At 40.9% G+C, this 21,418-nt stretch overlaps 1 protein-coding gene across 1 annotated transcript in view; it reads left to right on the top strand.

Moving 5' to 3' along the window:
* Window positions 1-2,844: 2,844 nt before the first annotated feature.
* kcnip4a (potassium voltage-gated channel interacting protein 4a) overlaps window positions 2,845-21,418 on the top strand; it is a 34,401-nt gene continuing 15,827 nt past the window's right edge. Inside the window, exon 1 of the mRNA XM_061763155.1 lies at window positions 2,845-3,199. Coding sequence (XP_061619139.1) covers window positions 2,860-3,199 — 340 coding nt within the window. The 5' untranslated portion in view covers window positions 2,845-2,859. The remainder of the gene's footprint in view (window positions 3,200-21,418) is intronic.

Genomic DNA, 21,418 nt, shown 5'->3' with positions numbered 1-21,418 from the left:
CTTTTTTTTTTGGGGGGGGGGGGGGGGGGGGGTCGGGGGAGTAGGCTCGTGAAATTGTGTTTTCAGTCCACCATCCCGGGCCCAAAGCCTAGACCTAACTGTGCGATTTGAACTGGAACTCTTCTTCGCTTTGGATGCCAAGGAAACGTGATCAAAAGTCATAATTCTGCTTTTGAATACCTCAGCAGAATGTCCTGTTTGTTGATTTTTATTTATTTATTTTATTTATTTATTTATTTTTTAAATAAATTGCACGCTCCAGCAGTAAGCCTCGATGCAGTGAAAGTGCTAATATTTGCAGCGTGCATCGCAGCTTTTTAATCAGTGCTTGATTGACATTCGGAGACTTCAGCTTGAGTGTTGTGAAGTAGCCTGATGCAAACAGCACTTTGAATCGGCTCAATTATCGTCCCGTGCTTGATTTTTCCGCAAAGCTTCGGAGACGAATGTCGTTGGGCTTTGGGAGCAGAGTAGCCGTATTTTTTTTTTTTTTGTCTTTAACGTGTCAATATGCTTGTTTGGTATTGACCGTCCCACTTCCCTCAAGCTTCCATATCACTTTGAGTAAACATATGTCTCTCCTCTAACTCTATAAGGACTTGGAATGTGGTGATTCGCTCCATACGTCACTCTCAAATCCAAATGTTGCTTTGGATATTTCCGCGAAAGATGTAACGGGCTGAAAATTCGATATCGGGATTATAGTGACCAAAATGAATGCAGGAGCAACCAAAACGAACTTTAATGACGCCAAAAGAGAATATCAATAACACCCGCCTCCATCCTGTTAGCTGCCGATGCTATCGTTAATAGCATGCTGCGTCAGGGAACACAAAGAGGGCGCAGAGACGCGAAATACGGTATTAACAATAATTACAATTGTGAATGGTAATACAGTAGGGACCGAGCCCTGCCGTCAATATTAATTGGTCAAAACCTAAATATACCAAAAACTATGATCCCAAAAGACTTCAATATCATTTTATTTTCCTTATAAAGGTTAATAGTAAATTAACCTCACAGATTTAGAAAAAAAAAAAAAAAAGCACCGTAAGTACATGCGCATGTAAGGAAAGACTCTCCTTAACTTCCGCTAACAACCCAGGCTAAACTTAGTTTCTCTCTAACATACAAAGCTGGTCTCTAAGTCGAGCTATATCAATTCAACATACTTTCTTGACAGCAGTTATTGTACTACTTTCCTATTTAGACAGGACTTTGGCATCTTAGGACTGAAAAAAAAAACTCCTAAAGATGTGTAAGCGAATAGGTTCCGCAGAAAATATTTGAATAGGTGAATATGTGATTAGTCTCCGCTAACCATTTGAAATCGGGAAACCGTTTCATCCGCGATGCGAGGTGACGGGTGTCGCGCACATGTTGACACTAAATGAAGCGCGCCCGCACGGGCTGGTGGAGCTTGTAAATGATTCACCTACTAGCTTTCTGGCTGTGTATGTATGTTCAGAAGTCAGCTGCCTCCCTTGTCAAGTGACACGCGGAGGCCCGTTTCACTGGTAGATGCGCAATATTGTCGTGGAAGTAAACATCTGTCAAATGCTTGGTCCGTTTGGTATGTATCAACTTTGACCAGATGCGGCAAGTACTTAAGCCGAAGTACAGACACTTGTGTGAAAACATACTCTGATTCAACTCCTTTACTGAGGTAAAAGTGAAAAAAGTGGACTCTATGAAATGTACAAAATTCAAATTCATGTTTACTTTCCATTATCGAATCTTTTTAAAATCAATTCTCCTCTTGATTATTGATTGAATAATAATCGCCCCCTCACTTTCACAAATTAAATTTTGTGATTTTGTTTTTTTTAAATGTTTTTTATTTATTTTATTTTTTTAAACTTGTAACATGCATTTTATTCTCATTTATAAGGGATGGACTTCAAACCTTAAAGTGTACGGTATAGATTTGGTGTCTAAAATTTAAGACAGTTAAATGGGTAGCAATAGCGATTAGCATTAGCATGCTAGCGATAACGATTTTAGGTTTAAAAAAAACCTCATAGCTATCATGTTATATGTACATTACATGTTATATGTACATTACACACCTAACAGTGACTTACAAATCACTTACAGACCATGTTTTTTTCCGCAAAGTTAATCATTGGCCCAACACTGCGTCCGTCAGCAATAATCAGAATCATCTTTATTTTGCCAACTTTGTCCAAAAAAAAAAAAAAAACACACACAAGGAATTTGTCTCCGGTAGTTGGAGCCGCTCTAGTACGACAACAGACAGTCAATTGACAGAGAACACTTTGGAGACATAAAGACATTGAGCAAAACACTGAGCAATAAAGCGCCCTAAATTATATACAATACCAGGTTTGATAATTTGCACTATGAGAGAAAAAAAAAAACATCTGCACACAAAGTACTTTCCCTCATTTATTAACTTGCATAGGGCTCGCACTGAGAACAAAATCAATCACTGGAAACTGCTTGACTGCAAGTACAATTCCTGACAGGATAATCAGGAATATACTGATAACAGGTCCTGCGTGAGCGAAACAAAACAAAACACCCCTACAGTAAATACTGACAAGTTGAAAAACTGATAACAACCCCAAAAAACACAATAGCTGCATGTGCTTAAATCGGACGGAGAATGCATTCAATTCAATTTTGACGATGTAAGGAGGAGGATAATTTTTCCAAATGTAGGGTTTAAAAGTCAATAAATAATCAGGTAAAGTACAGATACCTGAAAAATCTACTTGCTGACTTTGACTAAAACAACGTAGAATGTGCTTTGCCTACCTCTCTACCGTGTGTGCCTTCCATCTCTCCTCCTCCTCACGGGCCAATCAGGCCACACCTCCATGGCAACCGTCAGCGATGGTAAAACATCCACAGATGGTGCTGAGCGCAGTGAGAGGCGCGCTCACGACCAGATCAAGTGCGGCAGCGTGCGCTTGTGTCTTTTTTTTCCCCCACCCATCCTCCGGAAAGTCTCTAGCGGAGACTGATAGCGCCTTGACGCTGGAGCCGCTCACGAATGACCGCCGCGCCGCCAATCAGGCGCCGCTGATGCAGCCGGACCAGCAAATGGGACCTTGCTCGAGGGAGAAACGACCCTCGGCGGTGGCCAAGATGAGCTGCAGGAAAAGGTGCAAGCGGGAGGTTTTCAAGTTTGCCCAGTACCTGTTCAGACTCATCACGGGCTCGCTGAACACCGGTAAGACTCTTGGTGGGCCACCACGGGTCGCTCAATGAAATAACTTGAGCTTTAGTCACTTGTGGCTTGCTGCTGTGTCTTTTTTTTTTTTTTTTTTTTTGCTCCGGCTTTAATTGAGCATTGCTGTCAAGACAGTTGCTTCTGCTCTAGCTGCGCGAGCGAGATAGCGCCCCCCCCCCAGAGATGTGCTTGCATGATGCTAATGAACTTCTTGAGGGTGCTTCCGTACACGCAGCCACTCCAAATTGCTTTTCTATTCTTCCAGCCCGCACGTCCCACGGTGGCCGATATACATCGCGGCCCGCATTTCTGTGGTCTTGTTGACTGGGGCAGAGTGAAGACAGCTGAGGCTTTCAAATCCTAACCAATAAAAGCAGATTAGCAGGAGATGCCAAGATTGAAGGAATCCATCAGTTTACCCAATGGAGTTTCTATTAGTTTCCATAGCTACCAGTGAGCCATTTAGTAGTGTTCATTAATTCATTAGTTAGTTGTATTGATGCCGATACGCTATACGCTCCAGTGTTTGTTTGAGTGTAGAATATATCATTAAAGTGACTAATGTCAGCAAATAAATTGAGTTTAAATGAGGAGCGTGGAATCGGGAGAATTTTGATGCCGAGATGTGGCACCATGTAGTGACCACGCAGGCCATGCAACACAACAAAGACATTGTTTTTGTGTTGCTGCTTAATTCTGTATTTACTGTGACACCCTGATTGGCTTTGGTTCGGCTTCTGGAAACGGTTCTCAAGCCCACGTGTCTCGGCTTGTGACCCGATCCCGACGCGTCGTCCGTCATCCCAGTCCTGTGTCTGAGTTCTGTACTGTAGAACGCAGGATTGACATAAGGGGGTCCCCTTCTTTGTTTGGCCTCTCTTTGGTTTCCTGACAGGTCAGGTCATGTTCCACTTGCCCCGTGCTGACTGTACAGTAAACACTGAATATTTGATACCTCCGCGCACCGCGGGGCTACGTAAGGATGTCTCCGCCCTGGCTTTTGGAACTCACTGGATTTGCCATGATGCAAGATGAACCGGTCTCGGGTTGTGTCACACACACAAAGACGTTAGCGAGAGACACAGGTCTGGAAAGTCCCTGTTTCATTAATCATCTCGTGAGAGATGAATAATTAGCAAATGATGGGTTTGTCACAGTTGAAGTGATGAAAGCCCCGCACGATGCGAGGGACGATATGCAGTTCTCTGATATGATATTGTCAGTTACCGACACCTTGATAGGGCCTCCATCTCATTTACTTTTCCTTTTCTACTTCCTCCAAACAAAGTGAAAATCTGATTCCACCGCAACACAAGAGACAATGTCCTTTCCACGCATGGTTAGCCGACAATTACTGACCAGGGTTCCTATTAACAAATAGGGGATCAATGCATCCTTCAGGGGTCGGCGTGGATCCTCTCGGGAGCTCGGATGCGTTCCATTCCGCAACAATTGCCGGATGTTTGCTCGTTCTCGGACTGAGCGTTTTTACCTCTGCTGTCAAAATGCTGTCATTTTTCTGCAGACGGTGTCAAGCTGGCACGGAGTGACAGGTCGCAAATGGTTTTCGTGTCCCGTTTGATTGGCCTGTGGTGGGAGAAATTCTTGACGAATCAATCTTGGGGCCTTTTGCCTCGAAATGTCAAATGGTTTGGATCTAAGGGAGGGGTAACAGCAGGAACAACCTGTTCTCATTCGTTCCTGCTTGGCCATTGCATGATGTCTTGATGCAGTCACTACGACATGAAATATAGTGAACCCGCCTTCATTATTGAGATACATTCCAGACCCACCTGCTAGAGGTGAAAATCCAGAATATAGAAAGCAATATACATTTTTGTAGTTTTACCCCCACCCACACGCTTTAAACACATAAACACAAGCATGCAAGCATAAAATGTATAGAAAATACTGTATGTATTGTAGTGCCTGTGTGTTAGATGTGTCCGTTTAAGGGGCGGGGCCTATTGTGACATGGCTGAGTCTGCATGTGTTTGTTAAATATACTGTAAAAACCCATGAAAACCAATCGCTAAAAAACGCAGATTCAAGTTCCACAAAAAAAAATAAAATGTTTGTCCCAGATTGCTGTTCCGTATAAGCGGGGGTACCAAATCCTTCGGTCGATATTTCACAGTCTGAGGGTGTAGCAGAGCTGCAATGATGCCCGATGTCGTCATGCATGACGACATCGCGCATGAATGTAAGTTGTGAGGAAAAAGAACCGTGTATAGCGTCCCAAAGGCACCTCTGCGTGGCACTTGCATCCTCCAAAGGTCAAGTGTAGAAAATAGACTCCCTCTGGTTTGTTTTGTGATAAAATGTCAGCGCTGCCCAAGAACACCGCACCCCCCCCCCCCCCCCCCCCCCCCCCCCGGCCCCTTTCCACGGATAGATTCATCCCACCCCTCTCGTCCCGTGTGAACTGGCCCCGCACACCTCTGTTGTAAGCGGGCGCAATCCCTCACTCTCCGCCGGCCCGTCTGTCATGGCCAACCGTGCAGAAAATCACTCGGGGTCGCGTGACATATTAGCTAAATCTGTCTCACCGGCAGACTGCTACAAACGACGACGGGAAAGTCATTCAGCACTCATTCAAGTTAAAGTCCATGTTGTAACTTGGAAATGCCAAGAAACAAGATGACTGGGCAATATCCGAGCAAGAATCTTTTTTTTTTTTCTAGAACAAGATGGCCCTGCTGCTAACATTACGATCGCGAGTGCTGCTGCTACTCTCCGCCAGTTGCCATTTCGAACCTTTTAAACGCTCAGCCATCGATCTTTGCCAGCCCTCCCAGTTAACATGGATATTTGACTTCTAAAGTGTTTTAACACATTCACTGCCATTGACGGCTTTAGAAGTTAAACGGGGCTGGTAAAGCTCGATGGCATTCACAAAGTTTGGTTTTGAACTTGATGACTAGTCTGAACATGGTACAGTGGATCCCCGCTATTCGCAAGCGGGATAGGGACTGGGCTGAAAAAAAAGAAACAACAAAAAGAAAAATGGAATATAAACCCCAAAAATTGGAAAGAAATGGAAAAAGAAATTGGAAAAAAAGAATTATTATAATTTTTTTTTTAAATCTGCAAATAGGTGAATATTCGAGTACTGAACCATGTTCATGCAATAAGAATTAAACAGATGAATTCATCAGCCCAAACTTGCAAAAAAAATATTTCAATATGTCATGTCATCGACCCGTAGTTATGCTAGTTAGCGCAGCATACACGGGGAGTCCACTTAGCTGTTTTCCAGGTTTGGTCACGTTCACAACGCAAGCGTGAGAGACGTCGTGTCCTTAATTTCGGTCGACAGCAGAGGGCGATATTGCCAAACGTGGCAGTCCCCTGAGACGGATGATAATTGATTAATTAATCTGCTTAATTCTTATCCCACAAACGCAACATTAATCAGAATACTGTGCTTAAACTAGTGGGGGCACATACGAGGTATTCTTGCAAAAATAAAAAATAGTTTAATTGGCATTGAAATACCACCCACGGCGGGGTTTTTCCAGGCTCAAATGAAGGCAGCTGTTGCACTATTCTGATCGTTCGCACAGGTGCTTAATTATTAGAATTTTTGTTGTTCTTTAATGTATAGTTTTTCTTAAATTGCCCAACATATTTGCAGGAGGAGAAAAAAAATCCGTTGACAGTTTTAGGAGTGACTTCCACCTGTTTCTGATGGCACCTCATACTGCAACTGCAATTAAAAATAACCCAACTAGTGCAGCACTGGTCAAATGATCGCAGTTTTTTTTTTTTTATGTCAGGGCCCAAAATTAGGCATAGGTGGCCGCCTCCAAACTTCACATGCAGATTAAGCGCTAGTGCGAGCGAGGCGAGGACGACTTGATTTATGTGTTGTTTAGTATCTTTCCCCCCGTTTCCCAGCATTGTCTGTGCGCCGCCGAGCGCCCCGAGAAGTGTAATTTACATGCAAAGCGACATGGGAATTGCTGGTTATGTGCCTCTCGCGCGGCCGCGCTCGTACCCCGACTTTGTCGCCGTGGCGGGGCCGCCGTCGCCTGGGTCGCGCCGTTGCCTCCGGTATGTTACATTTGCCGATAATGAGGATGGATCTCCATTTTCTGGGTGCCCTCTTTTTGGGTTATTTTGTCCATTCCCATGCTCCCCATTATGTTGTTTTACTTTTTTTGTATTGGTTATGAAAATGTCCAAAGGACACCCTCATTCACCTCTAACGGTGACAGGAACTGACCCGTGCAGATCGGAAATAGCCCGTGGTGATGTTTTCGCCCGTTGAAAGATGTTTTTCAGCCCGCCGCAGTACAGCCGCAGGATTCCCGCCTCCTAATACAATTTCATACGGCCTACAGGATGCAAAAAAACGAAAACAAATAACTGTAATTGGAGATTTGCTGGAGTAAATAGAGCAGAGTGGACAGAGAAGCCGCAGCAGTAAATCGAGACGCAGTCGAAACAATGTTTGTTTTGCACATTACGGTCCTCAGTGGGATGCATTTGAGTGCCCACAAAACTATTCCCAAAGGTGGTCCTTTGTGTTGGACAAGCCAATGATTTAGCCACGCCAAAAAAAAAAAAAAAAAAAAGCTCTAAAAATAATTAAAAAAAAACAAAACATCCGGAGCGCTACTTCCCGCAGCGACATGGGTTCGTATTTTTTCCTCTGTAAAAGCCGTTAATTAACTTTCTGCAAAGCAATTTATTCCGCGGAGGATTAATGCATTGAAAAGCACAGCTCGCTTACAGCAAGCAACCGAACGGAGATGAAGTATGCTGTAAATTAGCGTCCCGTGACCGGTGGTGTGATGCTACGAGACGCTTCGAATCCGGTTTTCTGGCGTCGTACGTTTGCCCAAACCCCCTCGCTTCCGCCCCGATCGGGATTCGTGCTGAATGGGGCGACCCCGTAAAAGCGGCAGCCTGGAAAAAATGAATGCTGAAGACTTTAAGAGAGAGTTTTGTCGACCGCTGGAGGAGAAAATTCACGTGAGCAATAACCAGCCGGCGAATTTGGCCCATTTCTGTCACAGGGCGAAATGAAATTCATTGATTTTGCTCCACGGCGCCACAGTTTAACCGTGAAATTGGTTTTGACCGCGAGGCAGACGTTAACCCTTCGTGGAGTAAACGCAGATGCCGGCCGGGCCCCCATTGCAAACCAAACCGTAAAATGTACGATTTTACGGTTTATACATATATAATTTTACATTGCTTTTGTTTTGTTTTTTTGTTCTTGCTATATTGCGATGGTCGTTTTTCTACTCGGGCTAACGTTACGACAGACTCAAGCCAGGAGGTCGGATCAAGGTTCAACAGTGTGAAATGTGAGGACGGCGACCCCAAGTGGACCAAAAAAAAAAAAAAAAACAGCTGTACCTCACATGCATATTTTGTATTGGTATTATACATGAAGCTTTAAACTATACTGTATAATGAAATAGCGATATAGTAACCCCCGCAACAAATAGTGGTTTTCCCACTCGGAACGAAGCGTGTAAATGCAACCTCAGTCTTAAGACCACCCTGAAAGCAATATTTATCATTATGATGCTGCTGTTGTTCTTATTATTGTGCCACGGTAGCGGAGTATGTTTATTCCGTTTTATCGATGACTTGGACTCCTCTTAATTGGTTTTGAATCTGCTTTACGTTACAGTTTTACATTTTTATCACACCAGGTTTTAAGCTGTATGACAGTATGATTAATGTCCTCTATTAAAACCTTCCGGCGCTTAATTCATACAGGAGACTAGGATGTCGGCACGCTGGTAAATCAAACAATTTTATGCCTTTTTTTTTTTTTTTTGCAAGCGCTTCTCTGCAGCCACAGCTCACTGTTTTGATGCAAATGTCACCTTTGGCCTCGAATAACTACGTTCCTCAACTTTGTACATTTGTTTCTGCATTCATTTGTGTGTTTTTTTTTTTTTTTTTTTTTTTGGTAAGAAAACTCACACATGTATTACCTCTCAATCTGCTGGGATTAATGACCGAAAGCGCTTGGCTGCGCGTCAGTTTGTAAATGAGATGCTAAAAATATGAGCCACGGCTTCACGATTTGGATCGGATTGGATTAGCTGCATCGCATCACTTTGCATGACGATTGACATGATGGGCACCAGGAGTTTGTATCACTATGCACCTTAGAAGTAATTACAATGATCCCCCATTCCAGACCCACCGGCAAAAATTTGCGATATATATAGACCATGTAAAAAAAACAAAAAACAAGCGTTGTTTATGTTGTTTGTACTCCTGCGAATTACAAGAAGCTGTTGCTGCCGGATGTTTTTATCTGAGAAAAAAATAATATATATATATATATATATATATATATATATTAGCCCTGTCAACATTAAAATGTAAATTCAAGATGAATCACCCAAAATGATCGCATTAATCATGTGTTAATAACTCAGATTAATCACACTGTGCGCTGTCGCACGAACAAACTCTCGGTTTAATGTTCAGTTCATGTTTACAAACTAAAAATATAATTTACAATCGCATTATTTCTCTCACCATGCTTGTTGCTTCGTGGGACTTCGTGCCTATTCCTTGCCCTCAACAATTCTTTCCAAATATAGTTTATAGTCACTTGTTGCCACTCGAAGCAGTTTCTTCACGTGTGTCTATTCCACTTGAGTGTATACATGTGGACATTGGCGTATACGTCACATCCTTTATTAAGATAGAGGTCCGTCCTGTAATTGGTAAAGCAGTTGGAATTGTTTTTCCACTTTCATCAAAACACCCGCTTGATTAAAAACAAGTTACAAGTAGTTAAAAACAAGATCTATCTCGGCCGCCATATTTACAGGTATGTGTGTAAACGATGATCCCGTCGCACATTTACGTCAAAACTGAGCGCGCACAGACAGCAGAGAATCACACATTCGGATTAATGGTTAACATGACAAAAATGTATTTCTGATCAGTTCTGGAAAAAGGACAATTCCATCCCTGTGAAACCAAATGAAATTTCATTCAAATTTGGCCTGTTTATTCCGATTGAGGTGTTTATATGGAGCGTTTTCATCAGGGGCAATTGTGTAGTCCGTTCCGAGTGTTTCCGGGTCGCCTGGCAACGGGCGTTATCATGCGGCGTGAACGTAAGCGCCGCAAGAAACTGGTCAAAAGCTGTAAAAGTAGATAGAAATATAAAAACGCTTTAAACCGCAGCTTTCCGCGATGTAGCTGGGATTTCTGAAATAAAGTACAAAATGGGACTCCATTGTCTCTTATTGTTGAAATTAGCCTCCAATTTAATTTGAGCAATAGGCAACAACGCAATCGTGCCGCCGCTCGAGGAATCCCGTCCAATCATAAAACGTTCTGGATAAATCCTCTTTGGTTTGAAACTTGGCAGGCTACTTCAAGTGTGCATATTTAATAGTACTCGCCGCAATATCCCGTGATGACGACTCCGCTGCCATCTCAAGTGAGCCACAATGCAGAATGCTAATGCGCCGCCGCCACCTTATCAACCATAAACTGAGGGGTTCTGATTTCAAGTAGCATCCAGTGAAGTTTTTAACGGCGCGTCGGACTTGCTTGTTCTGTGTCCGCAAAATATTGACTCGCGTGAATTGCGCAAGAGGGTTCAAAAAAGGTCCAAAAAGAAATGGTTTGGCCAAGGAGGTGTGACATCTCGCTTTTGGCGCTCTGTGACGTCATGGGGGAAAAACAAAACAAAAACAAAAAAACAGACGGCACTGCACTCTTTTATTTCCAATGAGCCCCTAGTGAAGGATGACTTGTCTTATGCCGGGCTCCTCCTCCTCCAGAAACAGAATTCTCTTTTCATCTTCACAGTGTTTGGAGTGAGGGAGCAAAACGAGGAGAAAGCGGTTGGGCTCCTCAACTGATTCAAAATGAATCAATTGCGACCTCTAGCGTTCAAACTCCTACAGTAAACCTTGCAATTAAAAAAAATTATTTATTTTTTTTAACCATCAGCGTTAAAAAGAACACAGGCTGATACAAATCTGACAATACACATATCTAATAAGCATTTTTAAGTACAGTTTTTGAACATCTGTGTAGTGCAGTTTTATATATATATATATATATATATATATATATATATATTTATTAATTTATTATTATTTTTTTATTATTATTTTCTTTTAATTTCCTTATTTTTTTAATATTAAGACAGTTTGACCGGACCATAATATTTACCTCTATACTTTGTGGCCATCTAGTGGCCGTTTTGAATGATAAACTGGGTCGTTCCATATTTCCATTCTTCATTGTTTCGTGTAAGCTGTGCACCATAGCACACATTTTCTCCAAACTATTTTCTGACATTCCCCTCCACCACATTGCACATGCGGCGGTGTGTGTGTCAGTGACCTTCGCCTTAATCCACGCAATCTTCCCCCGAGGGTCAGCGTTGAGGAGGCAAATAGCGGTTTTATAATTGGACCACAAATAAGAAGGGTGGGGGGGAAACAAATTGCGTCTTCCACACCTGCAGAACGAGAGCCTGTACTCTCGTTTCTGCTCCCTTCTGGAGTGCGACCGCTGTTGGCTAAAAAAGAAATGGAGAGGTTTTCGCGGTGGAGGCGGGGGGCTTGCGTCCAGCCTGAGCCCACCCAAGCCAGGGTGACTGGAAAGGAAGTTTCCACCACCACCACCCCCCCCCACCCTGCCGCCTGTCTCTCTTTTTCTCTCACTCACTCCAATGTGAAGCTTCACTCCCGAGCGTGGGAGGCATAAGTGTGTGTGTGTGTGTGTGTGTGTGAGTGTGTGTGGAATTCAAGCAGGACTTTCAGATCACTCGTAGCGAGGGAGCCTGGAAGGGCATCATGGGAGCTTTAATGGTCATCTTCTCGCTTCAACCCAAACAAAGACGCAAGCCCACAGGTAGGAAGCGAGAGTTTTGTGTGTGTGTGTGTGTGTGTGTGTGTGTGTGTGTGTGTGTGATTGTTACTTACATATATATTGTCAAGAGCAAGCCTGAAAATGTCAACCCATGCGGCCCGTTGGGGAATGTGCTGAGGCAACTTGATGATTTCGAGCCGGTTTCAACCTTCACACAAGCCACGGCGATATCACGGGACAAAATTGCGAGCATGCTGAAAGTTCTTCCATTTCCTTCAGTAATCCATCCAATTCTTGCCGGGACCAGCAGATCATGAAATTGGTTTGGGAATCATCCTTTTTTTTGTTGGAGGGGGGTGGTGGGGGGGGGGTGTTTTTCCTCCAATGTGCTGACACTGTTGGTAAGCCATCCAGTTGGTTAAACTGGCTCGGCAGAAGGGAAATGCAGGAATAGTAATGAAAGTCGGATTTATTTTTTTTAGGGGGCTGCGGTGAGCAAGAAGCAGCTTGCTTTTTTTTTTTTTTTTTTTTTGCTGTCTTTGAACTGTAAGCATATCTCGCATGGACTTAGATGGGAGGAAGACCCATATAAAGCACGGTTACACTATAGCGACACAAGTATTATATTAGGTTAGGCCGTTTTTACGGTATGAAACTTTGAACTCAAGTGAATTATCCTCCTCCGAGCATGATCCGTGAGTGATAATGCACTAAATTAGGGCTGGGGGGGGGGAAATAAATCAAACAGCTAAGCTAAGTCGACTTAAAAAAAAAATAATAAAAAAAAACAGATCGATGCAAAATTTCTGCCTCGAAGTTCCACCGGGAGCCCTAAAAACAAACAAAAAACGTTTCCCGGAACCATTTTTGCACCACCGGAACCAATGTTTCATATGGACATTTATTGCAGACGGACGCAGTGTTGGGCCACTGATAAACTTTGCCAAAAAACGACGGAGGAGTGTCTGTAAGTGATTTTTATGACACTGTTAGATGTGTAATGTACATTGAACATGATTTATGAGTGAGATGAATGGCAGTCAGTGTTGTTTTTGTTTGTTTTGTTTTGACCTAAAATGGTAATCGTGATTGCTAACCACTTACCATTTAGCATTTTGTTGTCTCAAATTCTGTACACCAAATTTATGCCATAGACTTCGTACGAAGTTCATCTTTCATAAACGAGAATAGAATGCATGTTAGTAGTAAAAAAAAAAAAAAAATTGGGGTGGTGATTATTATTCGATTACTTAATCAATCATCAATCAATTCTAAAAAGATTCTACTGTAATAGCCCAACACTAAATACTGCTTAAATACGAAATCATGGCGTTAATAACAACATATAAATGATGTTCGTTGGGATTTGGGGGCAATTAACTCATTCACTGCCAACAGTGACTGTGGCACTATTTATTTTTGCTTTTATGTCACACCGCAAACTATAAAACAACAAAAACAAGACTTAAAAAAAAAAAGGGATTTTGGTGGCAAAGTAATTATTTATTTGCAGATATCCAGCGATTCACAACCGAATATTCATCTTCTACTCAAAAGCTGTGCTGATCTCAAATCCGGAGCGATGCGCCGCCGCCATTTGCAGGGCTCTGCTCACCATTACAGCTGTTTAAAAACCTGAAATTCACAGACAAGCTGGGCGAGACCCAATCTTCCACGCCACGAAAAAAAACGTACTTGCTGAATATATTTGTTGGTGGCGGTGTGCAGCCGCTAATGTACTGTAACTGGCTGGTGGGATATAGAGCGATATTGTTTTATGTACTTTCAACAGAAAATGCAACCTGACTGCACGCTGCTCTTGCTCACTCTCCGCAGAGCAAATAAATGGAAAACAGGCACTTAACAAGCCACTCTGCAGCATGCCATTTATCTCTATAGTTTGCACGACAAGAGCTGGCGGTCCCGCACGCACAACAAGCCCCCTCAGGTGCTCGCGCAGTGGGCGCGTGGTCGGGATTTGACTGTTTGTGTTTTTGCTGCGTGGGAGTGAGACGCTTACTCAGGCTACCAACTGGTCAAATGAGTTGTTTGTGACAAGGGAGACGCGTGGAGGGGCTCCGTTGTCCTCAACCCCCGCATCCTCCGCCCGGCGCGCTGTCGTGGGCCGCGTTCCTGACGCCGGTCCCGGGTGTCTTTGTCGGGCATGCTGTTGTTTGGAAAAAGCAAGCAGAGAACGCAAGGGCCCACCAAGGGGACAGCAGCTGTCTTTTTTTTTTTTTTTAATTTGTGCGGTATCCATGGTTACCCGGCAACCTCACATGCTCCCTTACGGAACCAAAACCCGGATCACAGGTGTACAGCTTCTCAGAAATATCACAAACACCTCTCAGCTTGTGTTGACGACGTATATTTGAGTGTGCATTTGGTTGCAGTGTCCATTCTAGAGCCCGACTAATAAATCACTGCGCCGATTAGACACTAGCATATCACTAATAGTTAATAGTATTTTGAATAGTGGCATCAAGGTATCATTGTCAAGAAAAAAATAATATCAGAAAAGAAAACGCGCTTTCTATTTATATATACCCCCCAAATTTTTTTTATAGTTTTCGGAAAAAGTTGGACATTTCCGAGAAATAAGGTGAATATTTTCAAGGGATAAAAATGTTTTTTGTTTTTTTTTCAAGATTAAAAAAAAGTTGTATTATTTAGGTGTTTATTTATTTTTCTTATTTTTTTTTAGGAGAAAGGGCCTATATTTTTGGAGGAAAAAAAAGTTGTATATTTTCTCCAAAAAGTGAATTTTTAAAGACAAAAAGTTGCATATTTTGAAGACAAGACTCATACTTTGGAGAAATATACATTTGGGAGGCATAGTTGTGCATTTTTAAGAAAAAGTGTTTGTTTATTTAGGGGGGGAAAATTTACAATTTGAAAAAAACTGTGCTGTATATTTTCAAGAAAAATGAACATGTATATTTTTAATGAATAAAGACATATTTAAGGGAAAATATGTATATTTTTGAGAGAGAAAAATATTGTTTCTTTCGAGAAAAGGCTTTTTTTAGGAATAATCTAGTCTCTACAGTCTAGTACTCTACAGTGTATATAAAAGTCTACTTTTTTTATTTTAAAAAAAATTCAATATTTTTTGAGAAGGGCATATAGTTTTAGTGGGCCTTTTTCTGTGGAACAAAAGTAGTATTTTAAGTAGAGGGGAAAAAGCTGCACTTCACAGAAAAATGTATATATTTTTCGAAAAAAAATCATATACTTTTGAAAAGGAAAAAAAAATTAATACTATACTGTTCATACTAGTAATATTGAATATACTGATTATTTCTCTCCTTTTGATGAAAATCTGACTTGTTCCTAACCCACCAATGAATAGACTTGAGCCAATGTTAACCGATGTGTCAACTTTTGTGTCGGTTTTGCCCCCCCCCCCCCAAAAAAAAAATTGCATTTCTGTCATATCTTCGTGATCCTCCGCCCTAAAAATCTTACCTCTCGGGATCCGTTTGAGTGTGCATTTGGTTGCGGCGTGACCGTGCCGGATGCAAGCGTGCTCATCGGCCTTAATGTCACAACTCAATGAGTGTGTGCTGGCCGTGATTGTCGCGTCTTGTTCCGCACCGCCAGATGGGACCGCTTCTGTCGGGCCCGACTGACGAGGACGGATGCGTTTCTGATTTGTTCCCTGATGGTCAACGTTTGTTTGTGTTGCCTGGCAACACAATTAGGAGCTAGCTTAACAAGCGGGACGCAGCGACCCGAGCAGCGGGGAACGTCGGCCTGGCGGCGTCACTCGTCATTTATCACGCAACTAATGTTGATGATGTTTCAGCCCAGGAAGCGCCAACACTCAGTTTGACCCATTTGAAAGTTAGGGGGTGGCGGGGTGGGGGGGTGTTATCTTAGAGCTTAATGCACATGTTGATTGAAGTAGTGTTCATAATTTTTAATTTGAGATAATTCAATATTCATTGGAGCGTTATTGGTGTTACTGAGAAACCAACGTACCAGGGGGATTCAAATGTCCCATTGAGGTTTTTTTATTTATTTATTTATTTATTTTTTTCAATTCCTTGCAGTCCTGTGTTTTGTCCACTTGGTGGCAGCAGCGTCACAGAATACAACTGCTTCTATTTGCCTTCTTTTAAATTGTATTATGAATTATTCGGCAAATGCACATGGTTTACAAGATTGCAATGAATTAATTTAATAATAATAATTATGATGAATAATAATGGTCCATTTTATTTATAGCCCACCTTTCAAGCAATTAGGGTCACTCTAAAACATAAAATGAAGCAATTTAATAAAAATAACAGAACATAAAACAATTAAAATGGCAAATTATTTGGGAAATGTATAATTCGTGCTGCATTTATGCACACATTGAAATTAATAATGAAAAAGTCTAAAAATTGTCAGTAATTTATTTTAAAATAGTCTGAGTACCAAATGAATAATTATTTAATTGATTTATAGGAGGTAAAAAAAAAATGTTAATCTTTTTTTTTTTTTTTTTTTTACTTTTTACATAATCTGTTACAAACTTGCTTACAGTTTATGCCCCACAAAAAATGAATGATGATATTCATCAACATTTTTAAAGGCAAAAAAAAAAAAATTGTGTCAAGGATGCACGCATTATGACACAATTTGCTCGCTGCACTGAAACGTCTTTATCGACTCATGTGGCAATACACCAAATCGTATCGTGTTCGTGTTGTGGCTTGTTAGCGTGCAGGTGTCAACTCACACACACACACCGCTAATTAGCATCACCACCAATTCCGCACTGATTGATACAGCGCCCTGCGTGCTGATGATTGTAACTAGCATTGATTGCGCCCTATGCAAAGACCTGAGCTGATTCGAAAGTCATCTCACTCCTTTGACCTTTGGGGCTCTTTTACTCTGTGCCTTTCCAGTAGTTTCGGTGTGTGGTGAAGGCTCTTATTCACACTCGGGATTTGGGAAAGAAAAGCCGTCAGCCAATTTGTTGGCTCTTGTGCAGTTGAAAACAGATGTTTACATACACTATATCAAAAGACACATACTTTTTTTCTCACTGTCTGATATGAAATCAGGCTAAACTTTTCCTGTTACAGGTCAATTAAGATTACCAAAATTATTTGTCTTTGCCAGAATAATGAGAGGATTTTTTGTTTTTGTTTTGTTTTTAATAAATAGCCTTAAAATATCCTGTCACTATTCTGTCATTACCATGGTTTTTATACCTACAAATAATTGTTTAAAGTGATTAACGTGGAACTTTATGGCAACTGGAAATTGCACCCATGGATGGATCAGACTTGTGCAATGCCACAATTCTCTTCCTGATATCTTGGCTAATTTCTAAAACATGACGTCATCGTCTGGGCTTTTCCCAAACTTCTGACTTGGAAGAAAGTCATGAAAAGTTCTCTCAAGAGTAAAATCCTTCTCTCATTATTGCGGCATTTAGCATATAAAAATAATTTTGGTAATCTAATTGAGCTATAACAGGAAAATGTTATGTGAGACAAAAGTCATACGTCATATTTGTTCAAGAAACAAGGTGTATATTTTTGAGAAAAAAATGCTCGTCTATTGTTGTATGTTGTCTGCATGTACGTCTCCTGTTTGTGTTCAAATATTAATATAATTTCAAGCTTTAGAACGACTGCAATATCGATGCTAGCAAATGTTTGCTCGCAACTCAAGACAAAAACAAAAAAAAATACTAGCACTGTATAAAATTTTATATATACTACTACTACTTTTTTTTTTTCCATCTACTAAAAGGACTTTTTCTGAAATGTCCAATTTTTTTTTCTTGAAAATGTACAGTAGCACTCTTTTCTGAAGTGAAGTTCTTTTTAGCTGAAAAAAAAAAATATATATATATATCCATATTTGTATGATTTGTAAACACACCTATAGTGTGCAAACCCGAAGTTGAACTTGGGCGTCCCGGTCACGTCGCCCACCCCCCCCCCCCCCCCATGCCCCTCCTCCTCGTCCACGCGTGCGTGCCACCGCGCCGTCTCCCGGCGCCCCAGAGCGAGACACGAGTCTATCGAGCAGCGTTTTGACGGGCCGCCTGTCTACATGAACGTGGAGGGTCTGGAGATGATGGCCGTGCTGGCCGTGGTGGTGGTCCTCCTGAAAGTTCTGGAGCAGTTTGGCTTGTTGGGAGTCGGCTACGACGGTAAAATGAGCGGGGCAGGGTTCAAATCTGGCCGGGAAAGTTCGTTTATCTGAATAATCTCTGAAGATTCGCTCTTAACCTTCTCGTTACGGAATTTTCGGTTTGAAATTGCTTCTGATTGGCTTAAAAAGCGTAATCGGCATATCCGATGACAATTTATCATTTTTGTCCAAAAAGTTTTTAAAAAAAACAAAAAAAAAAAACTAATTTAATAAAAAAAATTGGTTCATTATCCTCCTCCAGCTGCGAGATGTAAGCGGGAAAGCACGAAATATTGAAATAAGGAATGGTAAATAAGGGAGTAAATGAAGACATACGAACACTTTTAGATAATTTAACATGCCCGAGTTGTATATTTTTGAAGCGGCAAAAGTTGTACACTTGAGCAAAAAAAACAATTCATTTTTCTGAAAAAAATGGAAATATGATCACGGTATATTTGAAATATACGACTATTTCAATAGCTACTACCTCATGCCTTTTTTAAATATATATATAAAATATGCTTTTTTTTCTAAAATATATGAAGTTTTCCTTAAAAAAAAAAGTTTTTAATCAAATATACAATTTGTTTTTGTTGAAAATATACAGAGTACCCAAATAAATATACTTTTTATAAATAAATGCAAATTTTTCCCCTTGAAAATATCTAATATATATATATATATATATATATATATATTTTTTTTTTTAAAAGAGCCTCAGGTGTTTCGTCTACTTGTTTGCTGCAGGTTTTTATTTTCCAAGCCCAACTATAAGTAGAGAAATCCCCAAATTTTCCAATATTGACCCAGGAACATTATTGCAACATGGAGAGGATTGCATTCCAGCTACATGCTGTCTCATGATTATGACATTTTCTCTTCACATTTGGGAATAAGGGAAATCGTGTAAGAAAGCTATTGATTTTCCTAGTGGTACTTTTCGAGCTTCGCTGCTTGTATTTCATGCGCCGACCGGACTGGACAGTGGCTCCAGCCGCCTTTTTATGTCTCCCCGTCGTCCCCTGCGCCTCCCTCGTCGGCCGCTGACCTTTCCGCTCTCCCGTCGGGCCGGTTGCCGGCCCGCTGACGAACGGCGCGCCATAAATCACGCTACGGCTCTTCAATGTTATCAGCTCCCGCAGGTGGGCAGTCTCGCCTTTTGTAACCCTGTCACTTGGCACAGCGGCACATTTATTTTCTTCCTCTTTGAGTCGGCCCACGTAAATTGGCATCGTGGATTGATAGGTAGGTGGCGCTGTTGGCACGTGTCAGTCACATTATTGTCACGTGTTGCTTGGATGGCAGCATATGGTGCTCCAACATTGTGGCGCCAACAAGTAAAAAACAAAATAGTTTATTACAGTACAAGAGTTGTAATATAAACTCTAATTGTATGAAAATAATAGGTTATATCTTTAAAAAAAAAAAAAAGCTGGACAGATTGGTGTATATTTTTTAGAAAAGAAAAGGAGCATATTTGTAAAATAGGTTGTATTGTTTGAAAAGAAGTGGTATCATTTGAAGAAAGGCATATTATTTTTTTTTTCTTTTCTTCAAAATATATGGAAAACATTCGTTAAAAAAAAAATAAAAAATCTGACATCTCAAATATATCATACATGAAAAACTATATCGCGGTTCTCTCAATGCACAATTGTTTCTGTAACACATACAAATTTAATTTAATAGCTTTTTTTTTTTTTTTTTTTTTTTTTTTTTTTTTTTTTTTTCCCTCTCCTTCAATAACACTGCTTTAACACAAAAGCACAGTTAGCCGCGAAATTAGCTACTCTGTACTCCCGCTGGCGGAGCTCCGCGCATGATTGCCCCGCTTCGCTCCTCGCAATTGCAGCACCTCGCCAAACGCGACGGCCCGCTTTTAAGACGGGAAGTCGCCGCAGGTGTCACCTAATTGCATGCCCTAATTGCATGTCCTCCGAAGATGAGGAGGAGATGATGATTGATGAGCGAGCTGCTCCGTTCACGGTTCACTTCAAGCAAGTTCATGAAAATTCAGAGGTGAATTCCGGACACGACAACGATGATTATCGGGCAAAAAAACTTTAAACTGTTGAAAAAAAATTTTTCTGGGAAATATACAACTATTTTGAATGTGGAAATATATTTTTAATCTAGAAAATATATCACTGTTACGCAAATATATATCTATTATATAATTTTTTTTTAAAGTATGCAACTTTTTTCAATATACAACTTTTCTAAAAAACAAAAACAAAAAAGTGATTTTCATGGCAAATTTACAACTTCCTTCTCGAAAGTATATAAATATCCATAAATATGGCACTTTACTAGAAAGTAGACAACCTTTCTAGAAAATGTGACTTTCATGAAAAATAGGCAAATTGTACAACCCAAACATATCATCTTTCTCATTTCTTATTCATACACAGTATTTTTGAAGAAAATATATTTTTTTTAAATCTAGAAATACATCATTTTTCTTGGACATGCAGCTTTGCCAGAAAATATTTTTTAGAACCCTCTTAGTTTCCACTTTCGTCTCCAATATGTATGTGTGTGTATATATATATATATATATTAGGAAATATACTTTTTTTCAAGAAATACAAATATTTTTTTGTAAATCTAGAAAATTAGGACTGTTTCTCAAATTTGTGTACAACTCTTCTAGAAAATGTTACTTTCATATTCATTACTTTTCTAGAAATTGAGAATTTGTCTTTTCTAACCCAAAAATATAATCCTGTTAATTTCTGGAGCATTTTTTTCTTCCAGAAAACATACCACGTTTTTTTTTCTAGAAAATATCTTTATTTTCTTCCAAGTATGCATGTGAACACTACAATTTTCCACTTCTGAAATTGGTTTTTTTCTTTCTGGAAAACACGACTATAATCTAGTAGTGTAACTATTCTTTTTCCCTTCTGTGTGCACAAACCCACGATTGTTAATGTGGCTGCAGTTTTCCAAAGGGCCAGTAGATGGTGCTAGGCTCTGTTGACAATGCCGTTCTCGTCGTATGGAAAAGGTCACGTGTGATAGGTTAACTGTGATGTAGTACTCCAGAAGTGTGTATCGCTCGCCAAAGGGTTGTGTTTTCTCTTGGCGTCAGTCCTCCCAGCTCGACCCCCCCTCCCTCCATCCCTCCCTCCCTCCCTCCCTCCCTCCCTCCTTCCTAACACATCCTGCTCCTCCCTCACCATCCTCCCCTCGCTCAGCGCTCCTGAAGTGCAAGAGCGGAGTTTGGGCTTTGCCGTCGTCGCTGCC

This window comes from Phyllopteryx taeniolatus, chromosome 23 (assembly GCF_024500385.1).
Source record: "Phyllopteryx taeniolatus isolate TA_2022b chromosome 23, UOR_Ptae_1.2, whole genome shotgun sequence".
Lineage (NCBI taxonomy): Eukaryota > Metazoa > Chordata > Actinopteri > Syngnathiformes > Syngnathidae > Phyllopteryx > Phyllopteryx taeniolatus.
The sequence above is the reverse complement of the archived record's forward strand: the minus strand, read 5'-3'. Positions and strand labels throughout refer to the sequence as shown.